Genomic DNA, 13,006 nt, shown 5'->3' with positions numbered 1-13,006 from the left:
CCCATCCGTTGTAGCGGATGCTTTAGTACTTCGATGTTGTTTTATCATGTCCGAAGGATTTCCCGGAATGATAGGGGATATTCTTATATGCATCTTGTTAATGTCGGTTACCAGGTGTTTAATCCATATGAATGATTATTTTTGTCTCTATGCATGGGACGTATTTTTATGAGAAATGGAAATGAAAATCTTGTGGTCTATTAAAATGATAAAAATGATCGATTATAATAAACTAATGAACTCACCAACCTTTTGGTTGACACTTTAAAGCATGTTTATTCTCAGGTATGAAAGAAATCTTCCGCTGTGCATTTGCTCATTTTAGAGATATTACTTGGAGTCATTCATGGCATATTTCTAAAGACGTTGCATTCGAGTCGTTGAGTTCATCTAGATTATTATTAAGTCAATTATAGTTGGATGTATTATGAAATGGTATGCATGCCGTCAACTTACGATGTGATGAAAGTTTGTTTTTTAAAAACGAATGCAATGTTTGTAAAATGTATCATATAGAGGTTAAGTACCTCGCGATGTAACCAAATATAATGTATTCGTCCAGATAAATTAGGACGGGTAGTTAGAGACCGACCCATCCGCTCCTCGCGACCTTTTATAACCTTGCTCAAAACACAATGCAAAAACCCAAAAACCCTAAACTCTCTTCTCCAACGCGATCCTTCTTCTGTAAACCTATTACATCAATAGATTAAACCAAAAAAAAAGTCGATATATGATCCTGAGTTGATTAGATGCGATTGATAAACCAAAAATTCAATCGCGAGAAGAACAGTTCATCAAAATCTCTTTTAAACCTCACCTGTTATCCCTCCGTCTTCAATCAGATTCGTTAAGTTGCATGATTAAATCCTGATTGTGTGCAGATTCATTAGGTAATATTTCAGTTATTACGTTTCTTTTTCTATTTTAACACTAAATCAGCGATTTCTAGGGTTATATACTCGAATTTGCACTTTGGACTTGAAATTTTCGATCTTAACATGGATACCTTATTTCTTGGTTTCAATCCTAAATGTCTTCTTCATTTGTGTAATCAATCTATTTGGTAGTTCACACATGAAAACCATATTATTATGTTTAGTCGTGTATTGATCATGTTCTTGACGAGTGAGTTATGCTCAATGCACACATGATGTTTGATAAAATGACTGTAAAAGATTTCGAGTCGTGGGTTGTACTGATTGGGAGGTATATATATATCGGTTAGTTTAGGGCTTGACGTGTTCTTAAAATTAATTTATCTATTACATAGTTCATTAATTGTCATAATCGGATTAATGAACCTATTGTTTATATCAAAAAAGCTTCATTTAGAATACATATAAGACTACTAGCATTTGAGGTTAGTCTTTGTAATAATAGTATATAAGTTGAGATAGCTTTGTGTAATATACTTAACGTATTTATATCATGTTGTAACCTACAAGACAATAAATCTGAAGTATAACGTTACATCGTAGGTTTCCTAGACGAATCCTATTGTATGTTTGATTTGCTTAAGCTTTTACCTTATGAATTGGGTTATATTGTTGACATCAGGTCGGGTTCTTAGTGCAGCAACTCACTAGCGAAATAGCAGGTTATCGGTCAAGCAATAAGAGTAGAGATGAATGAATTTGGTCACTTGCGCCAAATGAAGTTTTCAAGACAAAAAATTTATTCTCTATAATTGAAGAAGCAATTGCAACATAGAGTTTGTCTATATGCGTAACACTTGAAGCAGCCTTTTCCCTCAAAAGTATGTATATTCATCTTTAGAGCTAGGAAAAAGAAGATACATGTTCATCTTGAGTTAAACAAGCGAGGCATTGATCTTTACTCCCTAAGGTACCCGGAGTGCGATGAAGACGTGGAGACTGCTGATAATGGTATCATCTATGGTAAACATGCTTTCGAGTTATGGGAACGTGTCTACAAATGGTGGGGCGTAGGAAACTTTTCAGATGTGAGCGTTAATGATTTGTTCTGTAACAGTGGTCAAAACCAATTGTCTGCCTCAGAATTCCCTTTATGCAACCTGTTGTTTGGACTTGTGGTTATATCATTTAGAAGAAAAGGAAGTTAGTGGTGTTTGGATAGGAACGTTTGAGTGGTCCTATGGCTTTTAGTGAAATTCAGCTCAAAAGTTTCGAATGACTTTCTAATAGATCTAAAAAAAGGCTAAATGCACTGGCTCAACTGGATTGCAAATCCAAGATCATGTGTTGCTGCTGTTGGTAATTGTACAGGAGTTGGCTAACTAGATACCTGGATAGTTGGTTATACTTTGGGTTGAGATTACCACTGTGTTTAGTCGTAAATTTAATACAAAATAGAGTGCATAATAAACCTTGTAAATATACAGGAGTCAGTTTGTGCCTTTGTTGTCTCAGACTAATGATGGTTTAGGTGGTGAATCATCTATGTACATGTAGAAATTTTGTATTTTAGAAGTTTGGAAGTTGGCCTAATTAGTAGGTCAAAATTTGATAACTACTTCAACTTGATTTTATTTTTTATTTTTATTTTTTGAGTTTGAAAGTGCCATCAACAAAGGGACCTTGCGAACAACAACTTTAGCAATCAAAGTCACTTCTCCACTTGGTGATTTGGAACAGCTCTAAAATGTAAGTTTTCTCCATTATAGTTCACAATAGTTAATGTTTTGTGGTTGATACTGATATATCTTTGTGGATTGAATCTCGTGCCTTCTTAATAACGGGTCATTTAGAAAGTGGGTTGCAATTGCCACCTCTAATCAGTTTTTTTTTTTTTTTTTTTTTTTTTTTTTTTTTTTTTTTTTTTAATGTTAAAGTGAATTAGTGAAAAACAAATTGATAGGTTGCTCCAAAATGAAAGTTTGCTGATGGATAAATGTGAATTTGGACGGGTTGCTTATTTAGACTTAGATTATAACTTTATTAGTTTAATTAGTACACAACCTTCTTTATCATAATAATCTCATTGATATCTAATGCAAGGGTATGGTTGTGAAGTCATTTTGTTTAAATTAAGGATATGGTAGTTAGGCCATCATGAGCGTATAATAACTGAAGTCGTGTTTGTGATCGAATCATAACTATAAGTCTGGGTTGTTCAACACTAAGTTGACCCATGGGTTCTAATCAAGTTAAAATAAGTAATTGTTATAATGAATCCTAAGTCATTTAATAAAGCTCAATATTGAATAAAGGTGTGACTATTTCTGTTACAAAGTTGTTCTTGAACGATTATGCAGGTTTAGTGTACGGGCTAACGATCAGCGAATTGACTGTGACACGGTTAATCTGACGGGCCAACTTAAAATGCAAATGTTGTTGTTGAAGTCTAGAAGTTGTGGATCCATAACGATCGTTACCATTTGTGTTTAAAAAAGGATAAAAAAAACACAAAATCAACACAAATCGTCGTCTTCAAGAAAGTGTTGCAACACCTATTAGGTTAGTATAAACTAAAGTTTATTGAAGTTTAATTCATATGCATTTATACATGTTCCCTTCAATTTCATTCTCAAGTATATGGGTAGATATTGCCACCCAACTGTGTTGGGTGCCTATTTTGTTACTATAACTGAAAAATGATAACTTATTTTTTGAATGATAGTGTTATTTTTTTGACTTTTTTATATTTAGCGGGACTTTTGAAGTTTCATTACCTTTTGTAGTCTGTTAACGGAACCTTTAATTTTATTTTATTTTTTTTACTTTTTTGACTTTTTATATTCAATAGGGCTTTTGGTTGGTCAAATGCAATGCTTGAATTAGATTGTTATTACACATCTCAATGGAATAAAGAACGTAAATGTGATATACAAGAGATTTGAGATTTGGATTCTCAAAGTCTACAAATTTTACTATTTTTTTTCCTTTTTGAAATGTAATCGTTTTTTGTTGATATATAAGCGAGTACACGTATTTACATCAGCCATACTATTTACATTAGTCAAGTTTTATTAGGGCAAAATGGTTTAACCAGGTTATGATATGATTCAAGTTTATTAGTCAATGAAACTTAACTCACACTTCTATATTCTTTGTAGGTTAAATGCATTAAGCAAAAATGGATCTTCAACTCGTGGTGTAGCTCAACTAACTTTGTCAGGATGAACATAAATATGCAGCTTAAACTTTCTTATACATAATAGCGGTTCCAAATTTTTTATTAGTAAAGTGATGTGATAGACCATTTAGACAATTTGACCCGTTCCAAATTATTTGGTTGAAATTCAAGTTTAACTGTGTATAGTAACAACTAACTATTTGAATAACACAGTTTGTTTAAATTATGTTGTACATTGTCAAAAAATAATTTAGAAAATATAATGACTTGATTAGACCAGTTCAATTTAATTAGTAATTACTTGCGTCATTGTAATTATGTAATACAAGTTATCGGTGTCAATCGTAACGCATTCAGCTACTATTTTTTAAGCTACCGTGCAATGCACGAGCTCTAATATGTATATTTAGTTGTGAAAAAATACTGTCTTTATAATATCATTAATTGTTATATCATTTTAAAGATTAAAGATTGTTAATTGAGGAAGAGTCTCCGTACAATGCACATACTCTTAAATCTACTATAATATATAGAAACAAAACTGCCACGAGGACTTATTATTAAAGTTCCTAATCAGTCATTAATTAAATTAATTAGTAGACCTCGCATAATTAACTATTAATCACAATTAATGATTAAATTTAAATTATAAATTATAAATAAATTATCCTCAAATAATTAAAGCAAATAAGCGTGATGTGAAATTGCAGTAGCTAGGCGTAAATAAAAAGACAAAATGTAAGAAGAAATAAGTAAAATTAGGAGTGGACATCCATCCCTTTTTCTGACGAGACGAACTAATCGATGATGATGACAACAACAACAAACTCCCATACCTCTCTTTACATTCCCTGTATCTATATCTATATCTATATATAGAAACATTAATTAATTAATTAAATAAAAACCAAAATATGAGATCATCGCTTCATTACACTCCAACTCCTTTAATTAATCTTCGAAGAAGCGCAGATTTAGGATCATCATCATCTTCATCTTCCAATTTGAATCCGAATTCACCGTCACCATCTTCGTTTTGCCACGGATTATTTCTGTGGACTTTCTCTAATTGTTTTGGTAAATAATTCACTTCATTTCTTTCAATTTTATAACAGTATTTTAATTAATAAATAAATAAATATGTATTTTTTCATCTTTTTATTTTCTACTTTAATTTTCCTAATTTTATTACTCAAGAGGAAAGATGTTACAAACCTCCTTCACTCTGGTATTATTTTTATCCTCCGATTGTTGATTTTATATATTACAAGTAATTTTTTATTTAATAAATAAATAATTAATTTAGGGTTTATACTTTTGTGTAAAATTGTGTGTGATAGGGATAAACAGTATCTGGAAACAACAAAGTCTTAAAGCTCAAGCTATGAGCACAAGTCAAAGTCAAAGTCAAAGGCAGGGTAGTTTTAATACATCATTACCAAGGATTGTTAAGGATGAAGATGAACCTGATCATCTTTTGGTCCTTGTTCATGGTATCTATGCAAGGTACCATACTACCATTACCCTTTTTCATGTCAATTCTGATCAGTTTATGAGTTAGGACAATGTAGTTAGGTAGTTAGTTACAGTTTAGTTGGTTAAAAGACTTGAATTTTATGTATATAACTATAACTTTATAATGCATTAATGTAGCCACTTACAGTTATGAGTTGCTTTTAAATAGTTTATGGATTACTTGTCTTACTCATATGATTAGTTATATGCTAAATTATGGTGGTATGTAGCCCTAGTGACTGGAGGTATGTAGAAGCAGAGCTCAAAAGGCGTTTGGGGAGACACTTTTTGATTTATGGTATTAACACTTCCTTATATTCATTACTTGTTTAGCTCAATGATCATTAATACTTGTTTCCAAAGAGGTACACTATGTGATAATATTAAGTATTTTAATACTTAGTTGCATATACTAATATCAAGTATTTTTACATTTCCCGTTTGTTGGTTTAATTTCAACACTTGATTAAATGATTGCAGCAAGTTCTTCTAATACTTACTCTAAAACCTTTGCTGGAATTGATGGGGCTGGCAAACGGCTAGCAGATGAAGTAAGTAACCCAAACGTTTACTCATTAACTATAATTGTATCCTTCTTTTGTAAAAGTACCACAAATCTTATCATTTAGTCAGTCATATCTAGAAAGGTACCCTCTTAAGCATATAATTAACGAACCTTTGTTGTATCTTAAATTATGATATCCAGAAAGTAAGTGTGTTTGTAATAAACATATTATTAATAATCAAATTGGCTAATGTGAGCTTCTGTTGTAATCCTTAATGTCCCTTTCTGATAATCCAAAAATCGCTTGTATAACACTCAAAAACTATAAGAGTGGTGGATTTTCACTTGCATTCAAACGATAACATGCCCTCGTAAAGAAGAGTCTCTTAAGTGTTGGTGATTTCTGTGTCCCGATCAAGATGAAAGTTGTATTTTTTCTACACAAGATACCGTTTACAGTGTGCAGTTTCACTCCCACATACATACGTACTTACATCAGATATATGTATACACATGTGCATGTGCCTGCGCACGCACACACACACACATATATGTGTGTGTATGTGTGTGTGCCTCTGTCCCCACTTTCTTGTGCCCCTCCCTCTCAAGGAACAAGATGAACAAACCTAGATTTTTTTTAGACTTAGAGACAGAGATAGGCAGAAATAAGCATCTAAATAAGCTTTCTGATAGTTTCCTTAGTATAATTAAGGATGTGTGTGGTGTGTGGTAGTAGGAGTCTTTCTAACACGTTTGGGAGCATGTTTGGGACAGGTAAAGCAAATTGTTAAGAGTAGAGACAGCCTTAAGAGGATATCATTTCTAGCCCATTCGCTTGGTGGTTTGATTGCAAGATATGCAGTTGGTGTTCTTTATACTCGTACTGCTCATTCAAATATTGATAAAGAAGATTCTAAATCGAATTTATCAGATAATGGAACGATTGCTGGTTTGGAGGCAATAAATTTCATAACCCTAGCAACACCACATCTAGGAGTTAGAGGGAATAAACAGGTTTGTTTTTCTTTAATCATCTCCCACTTCATTCGTGATGACTAATTATAGTCCTTTCACCGACTCATATCATATGCTGATCTTTTGACACACATGTATACCAATAGAGAAATCTCGTACAGTGAATTTTTAGACAGATGTTATTAGTCTGCATCCTATTTCAAGATCTCTTATTAAAATTGCTAGTAGCCTAATTTCAGCGGCAAAAGCAAACTACTTTGCATATGTTTTGATTCCATTACTATCAGTTATTTAGTGTTCTTCTTTCATTATCCAAAAATACCAAATTACCAACTACATGTTTGAATTAGTAACCGTTGATTTATGCTTGCAAGTAGATACGAATGTTTGTTGGGTGTCATAAAAATGTACAGAATGTGTTACTAACGTCCAGACAGTTAATACAATTCTATAATTCAGCTTCCGTTTCTTCTGGGTGTTCCCATCTTAGAAAAAATTGCTGCACCAATGGCCCCCATTTTTGTTGGACGAACGGGTAGTCAGCTTTTTCTCACTGATGGTAGACCCGACAAGCCACCTCTGCTTTTGAGAATGACAACTGATTCTCAAGATGCCAATTTTATGTGAGTTTTATTTTTATATATAAAAAAAAAAATCAACTTGAAATGCCCAATTTGCCATGGACACTGCAAAATCTTATTATGTTTTTGTTGTTGTTGCAGATCTGCCCTTGGTGCTTTTAAATACCGTATATTGTATGCCAATGCTGCCTATGATCGTATCCTTACTGCCTGTGTAAATATATACTATTAAGTTCTGATTCATTATGTCCTCTTCTAAACAAATAACTATTGCTACTTAGCTTTTAATAGATATGGTTGGTCGGCGCACATCATCAATAAGAAGGGAGTCTGAGCTCGTGAAGGTAGTGTGTTAATGAATCTTTGTTCATGCATTTATATTCCATTGCCAACTTTTTTGAATTGTCTATGTTAGGCTGATTAGAGCTATGTTTTATCCCTTATCCGTAAAAATGTAGCTTTATATTAAACGAATCCGAGGTCGAACAAAGTTTGATTTTGAATATTATCAATCAATATGTTCCGTTTTGCAGTCTACTTAATTGGTTAAGTGCTTATATCCTTACTGCCCAAAATAGGACCATCACAAATTCAAAAATCCTATTTGAAAAAAGAACTTCCTTTAATTTTAGAAAACTAACTGTTAGAGCTTAAAGTAAATTTCAAGCAGGATTTAAAACCCATGAAAATTTGATTTTACCATTTTCATGGCGTCTCAATTTTATTTTTATCTTTATTTTATTTTTTAAAATTTTTTTCCTACTAATTGGCCGGAGGTCCACTCGGAAACAATCTCTCTATTCGTCGAATAGAGCTAGGGATGACTTTCTCTACTTTTGAGAGTGTTTTCACTCTGGGCGGAGAAATGACTTGTCTTTATTCTTGAATAGGGGAATGATTGTCTACATCTCACCTCCCCACACCACTTATGTGGTATTGGGTTTTGTTGTTGCAACTGTTAGAAAACAACAAATATCAGCATCGCATTGACCTTTTAGCCATTAGCTAGTTTTTTCCTTAATACACTAACTAAAGAATAAGTTTTACCTATATACTAGTGCTATTGTTTGATTGAGTTCCATAGGTATAAAAGAATCAATTACTGCTGTTTGTCACGTTGCAAATACAATCAAACCTGAACTGCTATTTCAAACTTGCATGGTTCTATACCCATTTCTTTGCTAGATGAAATGCTAAATTTTTTTTTTTCCGGTTTATCGTCATTACAAATAGTTTTCGCTAAAAGAATCATAGTAAGTTCGAGGAACTTACATATTGTGACTTGGCTTATCAATCCTTTTGAGCAGCCAACTCAATTTGTGTACACCCTTAATTTTGATCAAGATAATTCTGATACTTTACTACTCAAAAATTTGCAGCCTCCTTTACAATCTTTGGATGGTTATAAACATGTTGTAGATGTGGAATACTGTCCACCCGTACCATCCACAGGTTCCCATTTTCCCCCAGAAGCTGCAAGAGCAAAAGAAGCCGCCCAAAATGTACCTAATACCCAAAATACCCTCGAATATCATGAAATTATGGAAGGTAACGAAACCTCCATAACTTGTAAATTTTTCTTTTATTTTTCACAAGGTTGCAAATATCACTAACTACTCGAAGAGTACTCGCTCGGGACTTTTTATGGGGTACTCGGTTGTTTGACCAAGTTTGACTTTTATCGATTTTGACCGAGTTTTGACCACTTTGAACGATTTTTCAAGTAATCCCGAGTTTTGACCGATTGTCCCTAGTAATCCCGAGTTTTGGCATACTTTGACCCAGTTTGACCGAGTACCCGCCAAGTAGTTCCGAGTTCTGCAACACTGATTTTTCATCTTTTAAGTTACCGAGTAAGATACTAACATATGTCTGTGTTATAGAGGAAATGATTCGTGGATTACAACAGTTGGGATGGAAAAAAGTTGATGTCAGTTTCCACAGTTCGCTTTGGCCGTTCTTTGCTCATAACAACATACATGTACGACTTATGTGTTGTTTTTTCTATATTTACATTGTTCTCTGCAAAAAGCGCGCGGTTTGACACTCGTCTATATGGAATTTGCAGGTGAAAGATGAATGGTTCCATAAAGCTGGAGCTGGAGTAGTTGCTCATGTTGCTGACAGCATCAATCAACAAGAAAAACAACACCAATCTACTGCGCTCATATCCGCCAGTTTGTAGTTACGGCAAGTGCTTCAAACATGTCATTTCCTTAAACTACAAATGTCTTATAATCACCAACGCAGACCATTTTACTAACCAACTTTATTCAAGACAGTAGCTGCCTATGTGCATGCTTATATATTTTTCTGAAGCAGCATAGATATATCACACATGCTAATATGTACTCGCTACACGTTATGTACACACACAGACACAGATATTGACACATACATACAGTCAAAGTCAGTCAAAGTTGGTCTGAGTTGGTCTGGGTCAAAGTCGGTCTGAGTCTGTAATCACATCTTATTGTAGTCTCTCATTACAAATTCTATAGATGACCTACTGACCTTATTCATCTTTGTAACATAAATAAAACAGACTTTTGGTCAGTTCAACACTTTTTTGTCTAGAATAAATGAAATCGTCTGTCATCTCTTCAGTAAACTACATGATATCCATACCGTAAGAAAAACACTTGCACATCAGAACATGTCAAATATCGCAAATTATTCTGTAGGATTAAGTTTTATGCATCAATGATTTTAGTTTTATGCATCAACAAAGGCATCAACTAATCAACTTTCCATATATTATAGCCAATCTACTTGTGCTCGGGCCCAAGAATGAATATGAAAGGCGTGAGTTTCCGTATTTCAAGTGAGTTATGGAAAAAAAGTGATTATTAGTAATTTTGATATTGTTCAATAAACGAGCTTGAACAAGTTTGCTCGCCTAAATGACACTTTCATTAAATAGGTTAATTATAATTTTTTTTATATAGTACTCTAATATAACTACATAAAACTGAGACATGACCGTTTGAACGCCCCTACATGACACATTTTCTTGCACGAATGGGTTCCCTTCAAAATATGGTCCCAACTCTGTTTGATTGATGAATCCTGTTGAATTATTTCTTTGTTTAGAACCTAACATAATTTCCATTTTGTTCGTGTGTTTTGAAGACTTGCAATTTACTATGTCATTGACTATCTTGACTATTTAGTACTAGAAGAGAATTATTATCTGATCAATGTTGCTGGATTCAGCACTTATTGACGAATCTATTTTTTCATTTATCCATTGTTGAGTGTCGTACATAAACACGAGATTAACGATACATGATCAAACAGTAGGATGTAGTTTGTCATACACCACAACGCCTTCTGTGAGGTAAAACTGAAGGAACCCGACATGATCAAATGGTTCGAAGCATGGACACTCATCGTCCACAACTTCATCTGGTCCTTTAATCGCATAACCAGCTTTTGGTATGGAAAACAATCCGAGTGAATGTCTCACCTTGTCCCTACGCATCATCACTTGATGATAAGGTGAATGCAATCGTCCATTTGTCCAGGCCTACAACTTTAAACGCCGTTTTCCATTACTAATCACAATTATTTAGCCGGAAGCCATAGTAAGTCGCTGCAATGAAGTTTTTCTCAAATTAATCTTACAAGGAATGAATCTCCAATTATGACAGTATACGAGTTGGGTGAAGGTTGAACCTTGATCCAATCTCCAGATTTAGTTTGCACCTCAAGTTCGTCAACTTGGCTATGATGTAAAATTGTCACAAAATTCAAGCATTAGGCCCAAGTTTGGACTAATTTGTTTCAGTTCCCTTGGGGTTGCCTTTGGGCCACAATATTTTAGTGAAGCTTTCGACATTCTAAGGATTGGATGCGTTGTCTTATCGCACCAACTTTTTTTTTCGGAACAGCACGAAAGGAATTAACTGTGCTTCCATACAATTTTTTCTCTAACTTTAGAAATGTTAAAATGTGAATATTTTAAATGTAGATTAGTGTGTTCCAAGCAGACCAAGCTACCAAATGATTATGTACCATGAAAAGTACTAGTAAATAACATTCTCAATTATACAAGAACTGACTTAGAGAATAATAAATTTAAGCGCGTCTAATAAACTTTCAGATATATGACACAAACTGATTCATTTATATCAGTTTTGTTTCGGGTATCTTGTGACCGTTTCACTTATGGGTTGGGATACAATCTTGGATGTGATAATAACCAAGTTACCACAACGTGTGCAAAACCCACCTCAAAAAAGGTATGCAAACAACTTGACACAAATGAAGGAGACGATTTAAATTTAAATATCTTCCAAAGGAAGGGTTTTAAGTGTCCAAACAATGCAAGGATGGCATTGATATCATAGTACCCAAAAGTTAACCATAACTCTTAAAATAACCATAGGGTCAAGGTCAACATAACTATCGTTTCAAACGCAATCAACCAACAAACAGACTGCAACGTAGTTGGTATTTAATAGTATGGCACGTAGCGCGATGGCCTCCTGAACCTCGGAACTTTTCTGCAGAAAGGTGCATGAGAATGCAAGAGTAAATCAACTTTGTATAGTAGAAAGTAGAAAAGGTAAGATCAGATTTTTGTAGGATCGATTAAGGTCCATCAACATGTACAACATATAAGCTCATGAGTTCCACATTTCTCTAAAACCAATTGGTGATAGAGGGAGACATGTACAACATATAAGCTCATGAGTTCCACATTTCTCTAAAACCAATTGGTGATAGAGGGAGGTTCTCATGGACTTATATATGCACATTTAGTTCTTTCCATATCCGATGTGGGATACACAAACCGATTAGCTCCAACAATCACCCCCTTAATCGGTTTGTTCATGCACTCGTATCATATAACGTAGCTTTCTACCCCGGACCCGTTCATTTACATCTCGACTTTTCCCGGACATCCGACCTCTTCCCCTGGTCAAGTCCACAGTCACCCCGATATGAACCGCCGCTGCCACAATGATTACACCCGTGCCACCCGCTCTGATACCATTTGTAGGATCGATTAAGGTCCACCAACATGTACAACATATAAGCTCATGAGTTCCACATTTCTCTAAAATCAATTGGTGATAGAGGGAGGTTCTCATGGACTTATATATGCACATTTAGTTCTTTCCATATCCGATGTGGGACACACAAACCGATTAGCTCCAACAATTTTAACTGTCTTTTATCTCTGACGAGTTAACGGGTAATCAAATATTTTGCTGTATATAGAAAGGGTCGAATGGGAAATATAAGCAAGCCAAAGTTCCGATGTTCCTTTTGAGCAGCCAACTAAATTTGTGCACAACCCTTAATTTTGATGAAGATAATTCTGATACTTTAATACTCAAAAATTTGCAGCCTCCTTTACAAT

The 13,006-nt window shown here is 34.1% G+C and overlaps 1 protein-coding gene and 1 long non-coding RNA gene across 4 annotated transcripts; both read left to right on the top strand.

The window, feature by feature from the left end:
- Window positions 1-674: 674 nt before the first annotated feature.
- On the top strand, window positions 675-4,197 carry LOC139850252 (uncharacterized). Of its 2 annotated transcripts, none has more exons than XR_011759961.1 (4): window positions 675-893; window positions 1,579-2,627; window positions 3,239-3,440; window positions 4,040-4,197. It is a non-coding gene; the product is annotated as an uncharacterized lncRNA (long non-coding RNA). The 2 variants fall into 2 exon arrangements; XR_011759960.1 differs by having other exon boundaries at window positions 1,561-2,627.
- A 638-nt stretch (window positions 4,198-4,835) lies between these two features.
- Window positions 4,836-10,227, top strand: LOC139847362 (uncharacterized). 2 transcript variants are annotated; one of them, XM_071837024.1, is made up of 11 exons: window positions 4,836-5,136; window positions 5,400-5,565; window positions 5,805-5,872; window positions 6,055-6,125; window positions 6,854-7,093; window positions 7,514-7,677; window positions 7,777-7,832; window positions 7,927-7,979; window positions 9,015-9,183; window positions 9,519-9,616; window positions 9,704-10,227. In XM_071837024.1, exons 1-11 carry the CDS (start codon window positions 4,974-4,976, stop codon window positions 9,818-9,820), a joined length of 1,365 nt encoding a protein of 454 aa, XP_071693125.1. In that variant the 5' UTR covers window positions 4,836-4,973; the 3' UTR covers window positions 9,821-10,227. The 2 variants fall into 2 exon arrangements, with proteins under 2 accessions (XP_071693125.1, XP_071693126.1); XM_071837025.1 differs by lacking the exon at window positions 4,836-5,136 and adding an exon at window positions 5,175-5,287.
- Window positions 10,228-13,006: the final 2,779 nt, after the last annotated feature.

Source organism: Rutidosis leptorrhynchoides, chromosome 5, assembly GCF_046630445.1.
Source record: "Rutidosis leptorrhynchoides isolate AG116_Rl617_1_P2 chromosome 5, CSIRO_AGI_Rlap_v1, whole genome shotgun sequence".
NCBI lineage: Eukaryota > Viridiplantae > Streptophyta > Magnoliopsida > Asterales > Asteraceae > Rutidosis > Rutidosis leptorrhynchoides.
Note: the sequence above shows the minus strand (reverse complement) of the source record. Positions and strands in the feature narration are given on the sequence as shown.